Raw genomic sequence first — 18,250 nt, forward strand, 5'->3', positions numbered from 1 at the left:
TTTAATTGACGTTTGGTAAATAATATAATTTATAATATAAATTATTATATAATAAAATACTTGTTGTAGAAAGAACACATTTTCATGGATAATTTAATTGCACAATTAGAAAGTTGGGTTTTATGCACATTAAAATTACTTTCAAATTTTTGATTTTACAGTATTTCAATAAATGATAATAATGTGGACCAAAAAGTAGCTATATCCTGGGTCGAAATAACATTATCAAATGGGGTCAGCTGAAAATGGCGGAAAAGCTTTCTTTCTTATTATTTTTGAAAAATAGTTTCGTTAGATGTTGATGCAAAACTTTGATTTCAAGCCAGAAGTTGAAAACATTTGATAGTTTTGTCCTTCTGGATAAGTGAATTCTTCAAGCAGTAACAATGTTTTTTGTCATTCTTATTTTGTACTTCGTTTCACTAGCTATTGGTCAGTTAGGTCATGAACATTGCTTGATTGAAAACTCTTCAGGATGTGAGCTTGGGAGACCTCCGTAAGTAAATGAATTAATGGTTTATTTGACTAACTTAGATATTTGAGTGCTAACATTTTTAATAATTTAATTTATAGTTATGGCATTCAACGAAGGATGACTAACAAATTGATGAGGAGGTATTAACTTAAATAAGAATTACAATAATATAAAATATTGAATATAAAGTACAACTGATGATTATTATAATTTTTTTTGCAAAGACCAATGATAATGATTAAATGCGTATGAGGTAAATTAAAGTGTGATTCGTCATTGAAGTAAGCTAAACTAAACAGATAACTAGTGATGGGAACTAAACTAACTTTTAAAAGTTAAACTAAAATTAGTTGTCAACTAAAATAAAGTAGTTAAACTAAAAGTTTATAATGAATTTCAAAATATAGTTAAACTAAACTAAAGAAAATTAATTAAACTTTTCATAACTTTTTTTTTTTTGGGTGGGGGGGTTGAACAAGACCTATATAGTTATAATCATCCGACTGTATGCCTAAGGTTCGATTAGAAATATTTACCAATAATAAAATCAGTAATAAGGAATATGTTTCTTACATAAACGTTAATGCACAATACAATAAAATAAAAAGATGTCTAAATAAATATGTGTGCTTGTATTTTTGCCTTGAATTAAAACCTTTAGAAAAGAATGGTACTCTTTTTAAAAAAATTATATTAACTTATCATTTAACAGAAAATCTTACTTATACCGGTAAAGTTTAAAATCTCATTAAATAACACAGATATAGAATTTTAAATTTAGATCTAGTAACCAAAGAAATAGGAATGAAATCGTTGGAGTTTTAAGAAACATTTGACCTGTATAACTATTTTATAGTGTAAAATACATGCTTGACTAACCATGCCGATGTGATATTTTCTTGTTTGACCACTAAAAATATAACTAACACTATTGCATAACCGTTTAACGCGCAAGGGAAAAAAACTTGGGGTGGTTTTGTCATTATGGACTCATCACTCAGTACACTATAGGCCCACACGTGTACGTCTATCTGGTCAGGTTGTTAAAACCAGCCGATTTTATTTATTTTATGGGCAGGGAGGGTGTATAATTATTTAAGTGTAAAGATCAACGCGTTGTGGATTAACAGTGAAAATAGTATTCCAAAAAGGGTTGAAGTCTGGACACATCCTTGTTTAACTCCACTGTTTATACTGAAACTTTCAGAGCAGGCACCGTTGAATTGCACTGTACCCATCATATTTTGGTGGAAAGATACGATTACATTTAGTAGCTTGGGTGGACATCCTATTATCTGTAAAATTTTAAAGAGGCCATCTCTGCTTATTAGATCTAAGGCCTTTGTCAGATCAATGAACGCAATATACAAAGACATCCTTTGTTCTCTGCACTTTTCCCGAAGTTGGCGGATGGAGAAAATCATATCAATCGTGGATCTCCCTGAGCGAAAGCCGCACTATGATTCTGGATAGACCCGATCAGCGTGTTTTTGTAGCCTGGGAAGTATCACTCAAGCAATGACTTTGCCTACAATACTTAGGATGGAGACTACCCTCCTAAGTGTTGCAGTCGCTTCTGTCACCTTTGTTCTTATACAGTGTAATGATTTTAGCATCCCACAGGTCTTGTGGCTCAGCACCTTCTTGCCAACATTTGCAAAGCAGTTCGTGTAGAGGTTGGATTAGTGTAGTTTTGCATTGTTTTAGACGATCTGGTGAGATACCATTGAATCCGGGTTCGTTGTGTATGGCTTTGTTGAGCTCTAACAGGGTGGGTATTTCGTCTAGCTCGTTCATTGTGGGTAATTGTATGATGGCCTTAAGGGCTGAGGCAGAGACTGAACATGTTGTGGCGTAGAGCTCAGAGTAATGTTCAACCCATCTGTGCATTTGTTGGCACTTGTCAGTGATAATTTCACCAGTGATTGATTTAAGAGGAGCTGACTTGTTTTGGGAGGGTCCAAGAGCCTTTTTTTATTCCTTCATACATCCCTCTTATGTTGCCCACTTGGGCTGCGAGCTTTTGACAAATCCACCGAAGGCATCTTATAAGATCTTTTGAGATGGTTGTTCCCTGATTATTCCGGGATACCATCCTGTTTGACCTGGGTTTTGGTAATAAATAGTTTGCCCTAGATGGAGTTTTGGTAAATCCAGAGCTTGCTTATCATAGTGTCTTTTTACTTGTCGTTTGTAATTCTCTTTCTTGTCAGCTACAACATGTTCACTTAAACACTTTGAAGTGCTGGGAATCAATGTCCGAGGACTTCTTTTGAGGCACATTTCAGCTGGGCTAAATCCAGTACATTGCCGAGGTGTGTTTCTGAGTTCCAGTAAAGCTGCATATGGATCATCACCATTACGTTTAGTTTTCAGTATTAAGTTCTTCATTATCTTTACAGCAGCTTCAGCCTTCCCATTTGTTTTCGGATAACCAGGATCTGATCTGATGTGAGTGATGTTCGATGTTGTGAATCTAAAAAACTCATTGAACTAAATTGCGGACCGCCATCTGTTACTAACATTTTAAGGAACACCAAAACGAGCAAATTGCCCTTTCAATTTTCTAATCACATCTTGTGATGTTGTTGTTGACAGATAATCATACTCAATAAAACTAGAGTACTAATCTACAGTAATTAGATACTGTCTTCCATCCCCTTCCATCAGGTCAGCTCCAACTTTTTCCCATGGAACATTTCCTTCATCATGTTGTATAAGTGCTTCTCTCTGGTTCATAGGTTTCCTTTCTTGACAAGCAGTGCATGTCTCTGCCATCTGCTTTATTTCATCAACCCAGAACATCGTCTGTCGGGCCCTCCTCATCATTCCATCATATGCGATGTGTGCTGTGTGCAGGTTCTTCTTCATTTCTTTGCGCATACTGAAAGGTATGACTACCCTTTCTCCTTTCAAGATTACTCCATTACTAAGTCCCAAAGTATCAGCAAAATCAAAATAAGGTTTTATCGTGTTGTCTAAATCTTGTTTTCTTTGAGGCAATCCATTCATAATTTGCTTTGATAATTTACTTAATGTATCATCTAAGTCTGTTTCTTGTTTTATTCTTTCTAATAACGGATCCGGTATGTCCACAACTTGTGTCTGGCATATGTTAAAAACTTCATCTTGCTTCTCCTCTTGACTGCACAGTCGTAATAATGTGTCAGCAATGTGTAAACTGTTTCCTTCAACCCACTGAAATGAGAAATCATTACGATTGCTCCTTAACATCAAGTTTTATAATCTTCTTGAAGCCTGATTTAGAGGCTTCCTAAAGATGTTTGCAAGTGGCTTATGATCATTTATTATTATTACATGTGTTCCAAAAGTATATTAATTAAATCTTCCTAGCCCAAAAACTACGGCAAGTAGTTCTTTTTCAATCTGAGCCCACCGTTTTTCAGTTGGTGTCAATGCTCTAGAGGCGAATTCTATTGGTTGTCCTTCTTGCTTCAATACAGCTCCAAGTCCATGTTGACTACTGTCCACTTGTATTTCAAGTTTCTTGTCTGGGTTGTAGAATATAAGAACTGGAGTATTGATAATCATTGTTTTTATCTTGTTGAATGCCTCTTCACATTTTTCAGTCCATGTAAAATTGCAGTCTTTCTTTGTTAGTTCTCTTAATGGTTGAGACACTTCGGCTAGATTGTTCAAAAATTTTAACAAATACTGCACCATTTCAAATAATTTTTTTGCTTCCTGGCTATTTTCTGTTTTTTTTTTTCATTTCTAGAATAGCTTTGATCTTCTTTATGCCAGGCTTTCTGCCTTGCACACTAATGCAGTGTCCCATGAAACTTATCTGGTCTTGTTTCTCTACTGTTTTAGTTTCATTTAATTTAATGCATTTCTCTTTGCAACTCTCTCTTAATCTCTTCAGTTTGTCAGAGTGATCTTTTTCTGCTTCTTCTTTGGACTGACCACATCCCACAATCACAATATCATCAGCCACATTAATGCATCCTTCTAATCCTAACAATGCTTCTGTTAACTTCTTCTGGAATATTTCTCCACTTACACTTAGTCCAAAAGGAACCGTGGCATTACAGCTTCCAAAGTTGGTAACTTAAAATGTTCTCTTTTTAAAGCAGTGTTTAGATGACTTGGGTCTATGCAGATCCTTAAATCCCCATTTGGCTTTTGAACCACAGCCATCTGACTGACCGAATCTGTTGGTTCATTTACAGAAATTAATATTTTCTTTTTACTAATGTCTCTATTTCTGCTTCCACTTTCTTTTGAAATGCAAATGGTATATTAGGACAAGGTGATACCACTGGAGCTATGTTCTCATCTGTTTTTAATTTGGAATCATTCCACATTGTTAATGTTTGAACAGTCTTTTTAATTTGTGTCTTTTTAAAATATTTCTTACATATAATGTTAACTTCTGAAATCTTATTTGTTGACCATTTATCATGAATAATGCTGTCATTCTGTCCCTATTTATGTTCAACACATTTATTGAGTTTAAGTGTTCCTCTTGGTCAAATTCATCCATTCATGCAAATGTATAAACGACAATGGTTTTAAATTTTCAGACTCCAAAACAGTTAGTATGCATTTTTTGTAATCTAAGGGGACTCCACCCAGACCCTGAACTATTTATACACAAAAAGAAGATCCCTGTCGTGAAAACTACAAAATTCTTAGGCCTCACCTTAGATTCCAAATTTAATTTTCTCCCCCACATTAAGGAACTTAAGAAGAAATGTCAAAAGTCATTAAACATACTCAGAGTACTCAGCCAAATGGGGAGCTGACAGAGATACCTTGCTGCTGCTATATCGGAGTCTAATTCGATCCAAGCTAGACTACGGATCCATAATATATGGAGCAGCAAGGAAGTCTTATCTAAAAATACTGGAACCAATACAAAATGCTGCCCTGCGTCTCTGTCTCGGCGCGTTTCGTACATCACCTATCCCAAGTCTCCATGTGGAGGCTGGAGAACTCCCCATGGATATAAGAATAAAAAAGCTTGCAATGCAGTATATAGTCAAGCTAAAATCCAACCCCACGAACCCTGCTTTTGACTCCATATTTAACCCCACAGAGGTAGAATTATACAATCGAAGGCCTAACGTCATACAGCCGTTTGGCCTTCGAATGAGAGAACCCATCCAAAATTTAACCCCACCCATTGACCAAATCTCTAAAATAGAAACCCCTCAGAATCCTCCTTGGCTAATAAATAAACCCAAATTAAATTGATCCCTCCTTAATTTCAAAAAAGAAAATATAGACCCAAGCATACTACAAGTCCACTTTAGGGAACTGCAGGAGAGCTACGGAGATTGTGGCACCATCTACACAGACGGATCCAAAATGGAGGGAAAGGTCGCGTGTGCCTGCTCCTTTCGGAACAAAACAATCTCCCGTAGACTCCCCGATGGCTGCTCCATCTTTACGGCCGAATTGCACGCAATATCGCTTGCACTTATGGCCGTTAAAGCACCAGAAAAGAGGAAATTTATAATCTGCTCCGACTCCAAATCTGCATTGCAAGCTTTGGGGCGGATGAAGACTGACATCCCATTGGTACATAAGAGCCTGAAGCTGTTGGACCAAATAACAGCCGACCTTAGGGATGTCACCTTCATCTGGGTCCCCTCCCATGTTGGCATTGAGGGAAACGAAGCCGCAGACAGAGAAGCAAAGAGAGTTCTAAATCATGCGGTGTCAGGAACTCAGGTTCCCTGCTCGGACCTGAGACAAAGTATTGCCTCTGCCACCTATCGAGAGTGGCAGAACCGATGGGAGGCTGAGACTCACAGTAAACTCAGGCAGATTGTGGCGGATGACAGGTGGCGGCCCACATCTAAGGGTCTGACAAGGCATGGTAGCACGACCATGTCCAGACTTAGGATTGGCCACACCTACATCACGCACTCTTTTGTGCTGAAGAGAGACGAGCCCCCACTTTGTGAGTACTGTGACTCTCGCCTCACCGTGGAACATATCCTCGTTGATTGCCCCACATACCAGGATGTCAGGGAGAGGTATTTTGGAGCAACTAGCTTAAAGATACTGTTTGATAGTGTCAACCCTGGGAAGTTACTAGGCTTTGTCCGAAGATCTGATTTTTGAACTGTGAACATATAATATTTACATAAGATTTTTACCAAATTATTAAATTTTTACTACCTTTACTATTTTAACTGTGAATATACCTTGTTTTTAATGATTTAACTGTATAGAATTCAGCCCTTGTTATAAAAAGGGAGAGTGATCCTTAAAGGATTACGGGCAGACTGACTAAATAGTTGTTAACTGCATCATTTTTTTGATAATCAAAGTTATTGATATCACATGACCAGAAAACAGGGATGTGTGTTTCAACTCTGACCACATGTTGAAAAGTTGTACAAATTTTATTTAAGCTTTTTAGTTAGTAACCAAAAAAAAAATTAAACTACGATTTTAACTAAACTTTTTTTTCTAGTTAAACATTGGTCTTAATTATTTTTTTAGTTAAACTAAAAGTTTCTAACTGTTTAGTTAACTTTTGCCCATCACTACAGATAACAAGGCAATTCCTCCTTTAAAAAGCTGTCTGACTATCTTTTTTAAAACTAAGAATTGATAGATTTAAAAAAATTAAATGGATTTTTAACCCCGCCCAAATACCCCCCCCCCCCCAACGTGGTTACACGAATGTATACATTTACTCGGAGAACATAAAATTCAAATTTTAATTACATTTCTAATTAGTTTTTATTATTATTATTATAACGGTCAATCCAGAGTTCTCACTGTCTGGCCAATTTCACAGAAAATGTTTAGAGCAGTTTCTGAGATCCCTGTACAGCCAGGTAGATTCCAGCCATGAATTTGCAAACTAAAAAGAGCAATAGTAATTATGAACTTGTTTGTATAAAAAAATGGATGTATGATAAACAGACTGTTGAAAACACATTGAAAAGAGTTTGATGGAACAAATTCACATAGACCTCATTTGAATACATGTGTATGATATCATACTATATCAATATTTTTTTTAGCGTTTATATGATAACAGATGATATCATTATTTTGTTTAGCATATATATGATAACAGCACCAAGAAGAATTCGTGCTGGACAAGTGTTTCAAGTTTTTGCTACAATTTTAAGAATGGAGTATCATGAAAATGCAATAAGTGTGCGGGTATCCATCGTTGAAAGTGATAAAGAATATACAAGCAGTATTTTAAAATTTGAACGACCATCTAGCAGGCTTATGCAACTACAGGTTGGTAAAGAACTTTTGAGTTTCTTTTGATTGTCATTGTTCAAGTTTTCGAGCAGACGAACTACAATTTCTTATGTAATCAATTCAGATGCCGTCCAATGCTGAAGCTGGGAATTATAAACTTCGAGTTGAAGGTCGTCTAGATGAACTTGTTAGTGGCAACATCTTTTTCAATGAAACTGAGATTGAATTTACACCGAAACACGCATCAATTTTCATACAGATGAGCAAACCAATTTACAGACAGGAACAACTAGGTATATTGGAGAAATTAATTTTTATCTGTAATTCTTTACACTATTTCTTTGGAACTGATATTTGCTTGAATTCTGATTTATATGGACCCTAATTGTATTGACTAACATAAAAGCTTTCAAATATTTCATTGGTCTGAGGGTTAGTTACAACTAGAAAAATTAAAAATGCTTTTTTTAAAAAAGCTTAATAGAGCCATTGTTTTTCTCTTAATAACTAATGAATGTTAGATTAAACAAGGTTACAAAGACAGTTTTTGTGGAAACACAAAATCAAAATCGACCCCCGAAGTGATACACCCAGGCAGGTAAAAAGGCAGGTTTCAATACTTTCAGAAAGAATATCAGAATGAAAATTATATCAAAGGCGAATGAAAGAGAAGAATGGAGAAAGAAGGTTGACAGGTCTTGTGTTTTGTCCCAACGATCCAGCAGACCGGTAGATAGGTGAAAGTGAATGTGAAGTTAAATGTGAACTTGGCCTAACTGATGTCTTATGATGATTATCTAATTGATCTAATTGTTTTGTAAAGGGTCAATCTCTTATTCAAAGCCTCAAGAAAAAAACTAAACCTTTCCGTAAAAAAAAAAATCAAAAAAATAGCTTCAGTTAAGAGATCCATAGAATCATGACGGTACTGGAGTTGACGCGATAATATTAAAAAAACTACTTATTATTTGTTGTTTTAAATTATTTTCCACTTGTATGCATACTAAATTGATGTTTTATCTTAAAAAAAAGTAAACATTTTTTTTTTGTAAATGTAGTAGTTAGTATAACAGAACTTACTTAACTTAGCAATGCAATTGTAAAAAAAAATATTTTGGACAAAAAATCTGAAACCGTGTTAAAATGTGTTAAAAATATGGTAAATAGTAATATATTGTGATGGCGGATTTTCCCTATCTTTTCTAGTTTACGAGATCTAAACGGGACGGACGGACGGACAGACAAACACACAAAACTAATGTTTTTTTCCCCCTTCGGGGCCGCTAAAAATCATGGAACATTTTTTACTACGCTTAATCCTCCTTTCCACTTGAGCGAACTTATAGACCTGCTTCTTGCTACACTTTATAATATTCCAACGATAGGTCTTTAGGTCTAGACATTAATAATAATACGAGTTGAAACATAAAAGTAATTTTGCGACAACGATGGTGTCTCTTATGCAAAGAAACCAAAGTCGTTCATTAGGACTATAGTACATCCCGATACTTCACTTCTAACAAAATAACATTCCTGATTATGAAAGAAAACAAAAATCCAAATCAGAAAAGAATTATTTTGCTCGCATAATCTTTTTCGAATATATATATATATATATATATATATATATATATATATATATATTGTTGTAACTCTATTTCCGCACTGATATACATGGTGCGCACTAGGCACTGTTCCACACGAGCGTGGAACAAGGGAGAGGAGGAAATGGAGACATGATAGTAGATGCCGGCTTATTTCGTTGAATCAAACTAAATCTAGAAAAAATTGACATGCTGTGGTTTGTGTGTGATCTTTAATCATTAAATCCTTATCTATATTATCATTAACCTGTTGAGTGTGTTTTCCTGGAAATTTATAGCAATTGGTGTCAGAAGTGGGATTTATAATGGCTACCACGAAAACGCTAAACAAACTCCTTATGAAGGAACTGAAGCGGGAACTCCGTGACCGAGGTCTGAAGACTATTGGAAATAAGGAAACCCTAGAGGCACGCCTACGAGAGAGTTTGATGGAGGAAGAAGCAGATCAGGACACCTATCTTTTTGAAGTTGAACCAGATATGGAAGCTGTGCTCGAAAGTATTGGTTCTATGCGGAACAGTTAAACTCAGGGCTAGGAAACACCAATGACAAGATAGATCTCATGGAATCGGGAATATCAAAACCGAGTTATTGGCTATGAACCAACGCGTGCAAGCTGTGGAGGAGAGAATCACCAACATGGACAAACAGATGAAACAGAGGGTAGACGCAGTGGAGAAGGTCATCGATGAAATGAAGATACAAGCTCAATGCAAGCACAGAAATGTACCAGATGCCGATATGACGTCATTTGTACCTGAAGTCTCCAAGAAAATGAAGGCCCCCGTATTTGATGGTTCCGTGTCCTGGTCCGTGTATAAGAAGCAATTTGACGCAGCGGCAAAAGTTAACAAATGGAACAGTGAGGAAGAGAAAGCCACCGCCCTTGTATTATCTCTAAGAGGAAAAGCCTCTGAATTGCTTCAGTCTCTACCGAACCAGTAGGATTTCGCCGCTCTTGTCCAAGCTATGGAACTCCGATACGGGGATGAACATTTGCAAGAAGTCTATCGAGTGCAACTGAAGACCCGACAACAGCGCCCCGATGAGACACTACAGGAGCTAGAGACAGACATCGAACGCCTCGCACATTTGGCCTACCCAACCGCCGCACAAGATTTCTTGGAGGTCATCATCACAGACGCTTTCATTGATGCGCTTCGAGACCCTGAGTTGAAGAAAGCCACAAGAGTTAGTGGTAAACGCAGGGCAAGCGAAGCCCTAGTTTACGCTCTGTCATACGAGGTTGCCAAAGACGCATCTGGGGGCACTCACCAGGGCCGAAGGCTGGACGTCATGGAGGAGGAATTCGCACAACTTGTCAGAAGGGTGACAGAGGCACTGGACGAAAGGCGAACAATCCGGATACCAGAAAATCAACCCAGGGCCCCTGTACGATGTTGGAATTGTGGTGAACTTGGCCATATTCAAAGAAGCTGTACTGGAAAATCTCGACAAACCGGAACCCATCACAGATCAGAAATGAATGCACGAACTGGTTCCCGGGGCTACCAGGGAAACTAGCACGCGCCGGCTTCAAGGGGCGGAATCCAGCGACACAGAGAATAAGAGCCCCGCAACCGTCATCCCAGTCGCCGTGCTGGGGCAGAATAAGAGTTTAAAGGTAGAAGGCAAAATCGGAGCTGAAAATTATCGTTTTCTGCTGGACACTGGTGCTTCTCGATCAGTCATTCGGCCGGAGGTCGTGAACAAAAACATTATAACCAAGGTGAACTCATATTCCTTAAAAACCGCCAGTGGTGAGTTGATGCCTATACAAGGATTGACGAGTGTTCAATTCAAGCTCGGAAATCAGTTCTTCATTCATGAATTCCTGATCGCCAATATAACCGATGACTGCATCATAGGACTCGACTTTATGCAGAAATTCGGGTTTTCTATTGACATTGGCGGAGGAGCTTTGATATGTGGGAACGTAGAGATTCCTTTACTAAATGATAAGGATGAGGAAGAGAATGATCGAATCAGAAAAATCATGTTGACGGAGGATACGAGTTTGCCTGCACAGTCTGAATTGATTATTTGGGGAAAATTGGAGCCTGGTCATACAAAATTTAGAACGGCACTGGTCGAGGGCAAGGAAGATAACTACAGTGAATTTGCCGTAGGTAAGACGTTGGTCATGATCGATAGAGATCAGAAAGTACCAGTTAGAGTTATGAACCTTAGCTTGGGTGAAAAAAAACTAAGAAAAGACAGCATCATAGCTGTTTGCTATACGGTCGACCTGATACAAAATTGCAGCGATGATAACATCATCAGGGACAGCACTGCATCAGCCCACCCGCATATTACAGGACTCTTGGGGAAGATTAAGACGAATTTATCGGATGAACAATATGCCAGTGCCGAAAAATTGATTTGTGAGTTTAATGATATTTTTCCGACTGATGAGACAGATTTCGGGCGGACGAATATGGTTCAACATCATATTGACACAGGAAGCACCAGACCAATTCGACATCCACCACGTCGTCTTCCACTGGCAAAACAACAAGAAGCCATGGACATGATAGAATGCATGAGACAACAAGGAGTCATTGAGTCCTCAAATAGTCCTTGGTGCTCACCTATAGTCTTAGTGAAAAAAAAGACGGTTCTATGCGATTCTGTGTAGATTATAGATCGTTGAACGAGGTCACTCATAAGGACAGTTATCCTCTACCTAGAATCGACGACACATTTGATACACTTACAGGAGCACAGATATTCTCTACTCTCGATTTAAAAAGCGGGTATTGGCAAGTTGGAATGCATCCCGAAGATAGAGAGAAAACGGCGTTCTCTGCAGGAAACGGTCTCTGGCAATTTACTGTAATGCCTTTTGGGCTCTGCAATGCTCCGGCAACCTTTGAGCGACTGATGGAGCGTGTCTTATGAGGACTTAACTGGAACATCTGCCTTGTCTATCTGGATGACATTATCGTCTTAGGTAGGACGTTTGAAGAGCATCTTACAAATTTGAATGGTGTGTTTCAAAGGATAAGAGGCGCTGGGATGAAACTCAACCCAAAGAAGTGCTCTTTGTTTGGATGGAGTGTAAAATATCTTGGGCACATCGTGTCAGGAGACGGAGTTAGCACTGATCCCGACAAGGTCGAGGCAGTAAGGCAATAGCCTACCCCAACGAATATTCATGAATTGAGAATCTTTCTGGGGTTTTGTACATATTACAGACGTTTTGTGCCTAATTTCTCAAACATTTGTAGGGCTCTTCATTTACTGACAGAACAAAAGAAGCAATTTATTTGGACGACGGAATGTCAACAGGCATTTGAAAGGCTGAAAAACACACTTGCCTCATCTTCCATATTGGCCTACCCTATACCAGGCACGACATTCATACTGGACACAGATGCGAGTGGTGCCGGAATAGGCGCTGCCTTGTCCCAAAAAGTGGATGAAACTACTGCGTCACGAGACGTGAGCTTCTGGCCGTTGTGGACGCCATAAAACATTTCCACAAATATTTATATGGACAAACGTTCAGCCTTAGAAGTGATCACGCCGCTCTACAATGGCTACTCTCCTTTAAGAGTCCCGAAGGTCAAGTCGCTAGGTGGATCGAACGTCTGCAAACCTATGACTTTGAGATTCAGCACCGAAAAGGACAGACTCACCAAAATGCTGATGCGCTGTCCCGAAGACCTTGCAAAACTGAATGCAAGCACTGTAGAAAGGTCGAAGAAAAGGAGGCGTTCGTCGATTGCCATTGTCTTGGGGTAGAAGCTTCCGGACCGTGGTCGGACGAAAAAATCCGAGAGGATCAGCTAAGAGACGAAGATCTGGCTCCCATTCTCTTGATGAAGGAAGATGGACCACGACCAGATTGGCAACACATCTCTGATAGGGGAACCGCTACCAAGGCATATTGGGCCCAATGGGACTCCCTAACAATTGTGAACGGTGTCCTCAAGAGAGTATGGGAAACGCCAGACGGGACAAGCAATCGCTTTCAGCTGATACTACCTAAGGTTTGGGTGTTGAAAGTACTGAAAGAGATACATAATGGCTTCAGTGGCTCCCATCTTGGTGTCAACAAAACTTTGGAGAAGGTGCGCCAGCGGTTTTACTGGTTCCGTTACCGGGAAGATGTTGAAGAATGGTGCCGAAGATGCGATGTCTGTACAGCAGCCAAGGGCCCGCAACGTAGAATAAGAGGGCATATGCAATAATACAACGTTGGGAACCCCTTTGAAAGGATCGCAATCGATGTTGCCGGGCCATTCCATGAAAACAAGAAAGGAAATAAGTTCATCTTGGTAGTTATTGACTATTTTACTAAATGGCCTGAAGCATATGCGATACCCAATCAAGAAGCCACCACAGTAGCGGAAACCCTTGTAGAGAACTGGATAAGTCGGTACGGTGCTCCAATTGAGTTACATTCAGACCAGGGCCGAAACTTTGAATCCAGAGTTTTTCAGGAGATGTGCCGGACACTCCGCATCGAAAAGACTCGCACCACGCCTCTACACCCCCAATCGGATGGAATGGTAGAACGCTTTAATAGAACTCTAGAACAACACCTAGTGAAGGTCGCCAGTGAACGACAAGATGACTGGGACACCTATATTCCAATGTTCCTCATGGCGTACAGGGGATCCGTTCATGGCACCACAAATTATACACCAGCAAAGATGTTGTTTGGCCGAGAACTGCGATTACCATGTGACTTGCTATTCGGGGTTCCAGGTGATAAGCCAGCTACTTCGACGGAGTACGTCACTAATCTCCGAAAACGAATGGAGGAAGCCCATGCTCTGGCTCGCAGAAATATCAAGATGACCAGTGACCAGATGAAGAAAAGATACGACAAACGGGCCAATGCCTCCGGGTTCCACGAGGACGATCTGGTGTGGCTGTACAATCCGCAGAGACGAAAGGGCAGGTCTCCAAATCTTTAGAGAGACTGGGATGTTCCATACCGCATCATTAAAAGAATCAACGACGTCGTATACCGCATTCAGAAAAGTCCCCAGTCTAAGCTGAAGGTCGTCCATGTAGATCGACTTCATCAGTACTGTGGCAGTACAGGTTCTGTTCGGGACGAACAGGTTTGAGAAGGGGGGGAGCAGTGTTGTAACTCTATTTCCGCACTGAGATACATGGTGCGCACTAGGCACTGTTCCACACGAGCGTGGAACAAGGGAGAGGAGGAAATGGAGACATGATAGTAGATGCCGGCTTATTTCGTTGAATCAAACTAGATCTAGAACAAATTGACATTCTGTGGTTTGTGTGTGTTCTTTATTTAATCATTAAATCCTTATCTATATTATCATTAACCTGTTGAGTGTTTTCCTGGAAATTTATAGCATATATATATATATTATGGCCTGTCAAAATATTCCTTTTAAATTTTTGGCCCGCTCCTAAAAAAAATGTTGCCCAACACTGCTTTAAATTGAAGAAAGTATAATAGAGCTTAAAAGTGGAAATAAAGAGCAGATAAATGTGAAAATGTTTCGCATAATTACATGCATAGACTTATATATATTATATCTAGACTGGAAATCGGAGACTAATTTGTATCAGCGATTGATAGATTCATAGACATATATATGCATATACTATAAGTAGAAAGTAAAGCGTATGTATGTATGTTACGAATAGAAATCAAAACCGTTTGACCAATAATGATAAAACTTAGCATAAATGTTCCATGGATACTAACTGGAACCGTGACGTATGTATAGTAGTCTTCAAACAAACTTAAGGCCCTCTAAGTAATGGATCTAAGCCATGTTTAGGCCTACATGAGAGAAAATCGAAAGGATCTAGATCTATATCTAATTTTTTAAAGTACACTTGACACATGAAAATACAAAATATAGTCTATTGATCTCATTATTGAATTAAATTAACCTTCAAATGTGTATTCTAAAAGCATTTTTACATAAATTTATTCATTATATCTGCGAATTTAGAATTCCTGACGTACATTCTATCATTAGACTTTAGACAAGACTGAAAGTTACACAACTCTCTTTTCCTAGGTCTAATTCAACTCTAAAATGATAGTTTTATAATTGAACAAATGAACATACTAATTATAGTCCATTCATTTCATATTTTAGTCAAATTAACATTCAAATTTATTTTCTTAAGCATTTTTCATACATTCGTTCTCTATAGCTGTGTTGACATACATTTTAATTATTCCATTCATGAGTTGCGTACATCTTAAAAGAAAGGTCGCGCATGCGCAGAGCGAAGGCTCCACGCAAGCGAAGAACGAAATCTATTCCAGCCAGTAGGCCCTATATTTAGTAAATTTAATTCTAGATCCATATTTATCTATAGATCTACTTTATATTTTAACACATGAACATACAAAATAAACTCCATTTCATATTTTAATAAAATATACGTACAAACAAATATTTTAATTTCAAAAAAATGGATTCAGGTCGATTAGCTATTTTGATAGCTCCATTCTTACTATTTTTACGTTCACGCATTCGCTTTACTTATAACATTATCATTTCGTTTGTTTCCAACACATTCTCAGTGACAGTGATTGTGATATCGACAGTGATTGTGATATCGACAGTGATACGCAAATTAAGACCCGTGTAACATAAAACTAGTACTGGTATATATATATATATATATATATCATGGATGTAGCCGGGGGAGTTGGGGTTCAACCGCACCCCGAAATGAAATCCCCCCCGCAGGGGGGGGGTCGGAATTTAGTGAGTGATTTCTTGCTTTCATTTTGTTTATTTTAGGAGAGATATTAATACTTAACTATCACTTGCCCCGTGTCACAGCCAAAGGGGTTTGAATTAGAAAAAAAAAAACAACGGGGGGTTTTGAGTTTAAAACCCTCTACTAGAGGGCTTTGAGTTTAAAACCCCCTATCAGAGGTTTTAAGTTTAAAACCCCCTTTGGGTTTAAAAACCACTATCAGGGGGTTTTGAGTTTAAACCCCCTACCATGTTTTTTTGCAGTTAAATCCCCCTCTTCTATAAAACAAAACAAAACGACAATCCCCAAATTCCAAGAGCACAGTTAAGGAAGATTTTAATTTTAAAAACCCCTCCAAAATTTACGATAAACCCCCTCTTCAATATTGTTACGAATCTCCCTATGCCGGGCTCTCTGTGCTGTAGTCGACCGTGTTCTCAGCCCTGTCGTAAACCTTCTCTCGTGAACCGTCTTGACTGCGACACCTCCGCTCTTTATATAGGGTCCCTAATGGCCTTCTAGAACAGGGCGGAACATCGCTCGACGTTTCTAGCTTCGTCACTCCTGAGCTCTGTTCACGACGCCGATCCTTCCCGAACCGTCATGTTGACACTCGTCTCGGATGACCGTCGTAACTGTGACAAGTCAAAAGCTTGCTGTCAGAGTCACTCATTTTTACCACAGCATTAATTATTATTTATTATTATTTATTCATTTTATTTTAATTATTTCCCCTTTCTATCCCCAATTTCTTCGCTCGCCCCACCCTTTCCTCTTCTCACTAGACTGAGTCCACCACCTTGGCGGCTTTTCACTTATCTCCCCTTGATCGGGGAAAGATATACACACAGTCTCTTTGGTCGCAGTTGACACCACCTTGGGTGGAATGCAAGTCAATCTTTCTTCTCCCCCTCTCCCACGTCTCTCTTTGATCAAAGAGATTACTCGGGTCAACATGCCTCTGGACACTCCAAGGCACGACTCTCAACTCGAGTCAAATTCACCCACGTGAGAGATAATCTTAAGCCTAGGACATTTCCTGTTTCCGCCCTTCTCTCCCAGGCCTTTATAAAGTAGAATAGATCAAGCCAGACCCTCTCATTTCTCATTCTAGCTGAGCAATTGAGTCTGGACTATTTCATTTATTCTTACTTTTAGAGGAATACCTGGTGGTAAGCCGAACTTAATCACAAGTTCCATCTTAATTCTCTGTGTATATTTCTCACTGGATACTATCATGTGTATTTCGCTTATTTCATTTTTATTTAATTAGTGCATTGTGTATTTCTCTGTCGTAAGTAGAAAACATAAACATGGCATATGTATATATTTATGTATTGCATTAATCTATTAATGCTACGTTGCTCAATTGATCGTTGATGTATCCACGTATATATTTGTACATCTTAGTTTATTCCCATTATCTCCGCTGACCGCCGTGATAATTTTACTAGCGCACCAATACTGCGCTTAGAAAAGATATGTGAATTATCTCCCCTTTAGTCATTCTACTTTGACGAGAGTTGCGCCCCTTGAACGGACACTCTCCTTTCAAGCGCACTCCATTGTTCTCGGCCGACGGCCATGTGTAAACAAACCGTCATGGTCGCTGACCACCGCCCATTCCGCCCCCCCCCCATTTTTCTCTTTCCAACTTGTGCTGTTTCATTGAGATTATTATTTTCCTTTTAGGTACATTTTTATATTGCTACTATCAGCCATCCGTTTTCCAAATCCCATTAGTCATCAGCTCCCTATTGTGCTCAAAAGCAATTTTCCAATCTGACGAATGCACCTCAGTCGAGGGCATCAATAAGATGCATGAGAGACATGTCCTAATTTGTCTTTATTTATCCACAGCCTCCCTCAGGTGTCTGCCTATTTATTTGGCATTGTCTGCCTACTTATCGGATCACTTGCCTCTTTATTTGGCATTGTCTGCCTATTTATCGGATCACTTGCCTATTTATTTGGCATTGTCTGCCTAGTCAACTGCCTATTGCCTTTGTACTTAGTGCTATTCAGCACTGCACAACTGCCTACTTGTTATTGAGTATCATCTACTGCCTACGCGTATCTACTCAACTCTACTACTTGGCGCTATCGGCTCTACTTGCCTGCCTATTCGACAGCCCACCTGTCAACTTAGGTACGACGTCCCTATAGACCCAGAGTCTGTGAGAGACGTCATAGCTACGCCAAACCCTCTGCGACTCACTGGACTTATTTTGCTAATGACGCTGCCAACGGC

General features: G+C 38.9%; 1 protein-coding gene across 2 annotated transcripts in view; it reads left to right on the plus strand.

The window, feature by feature from the left end:
- The first annotated feature begins 209 nt into the window (after nt 1-209).
- LOC106069365 (alpha-2-macroglobulin-like) overlaps nt 210-18,250 on the plus strand; it is a 237,685-nt gene continuing 219,644 nt past the window's right edge. For both annotated transcript variants that reach the window (XR_008778985.1, XM_056036079.1), the window contains exons 1-3: nt 210-496; nt 7,525-7,714; nt 7,803-7,971. Coding sequence is in view for 1 of the 2 variants with exons in the window: in XM_056036079.1 (XP_055892054.1) it covers nt 387-496; nt 7,525-7,714; nt 7,803-7,971 (469 nt within the window). In the remaining variant the exon portion in view is untranslated. The remainder of the gene's footprint in view (nt 497-7,524; nt 7,715-7,802; nt 7,972-18,250) is intronic.

The sequence above is a fragment of the Biomphalaria glabrata genome, chromosome 7 (genome assembly GCF_947242115.1).
Source record: "Biomphalaria glabrata chromosome 7, xgBioGlab47.1, whole genome shotgun sequence".
NCBI lineage: Eukaryota > Metazoa > Mollusca > Gastropoda > Planorbidae > Biomphalaria > Biomphalaria glabrata.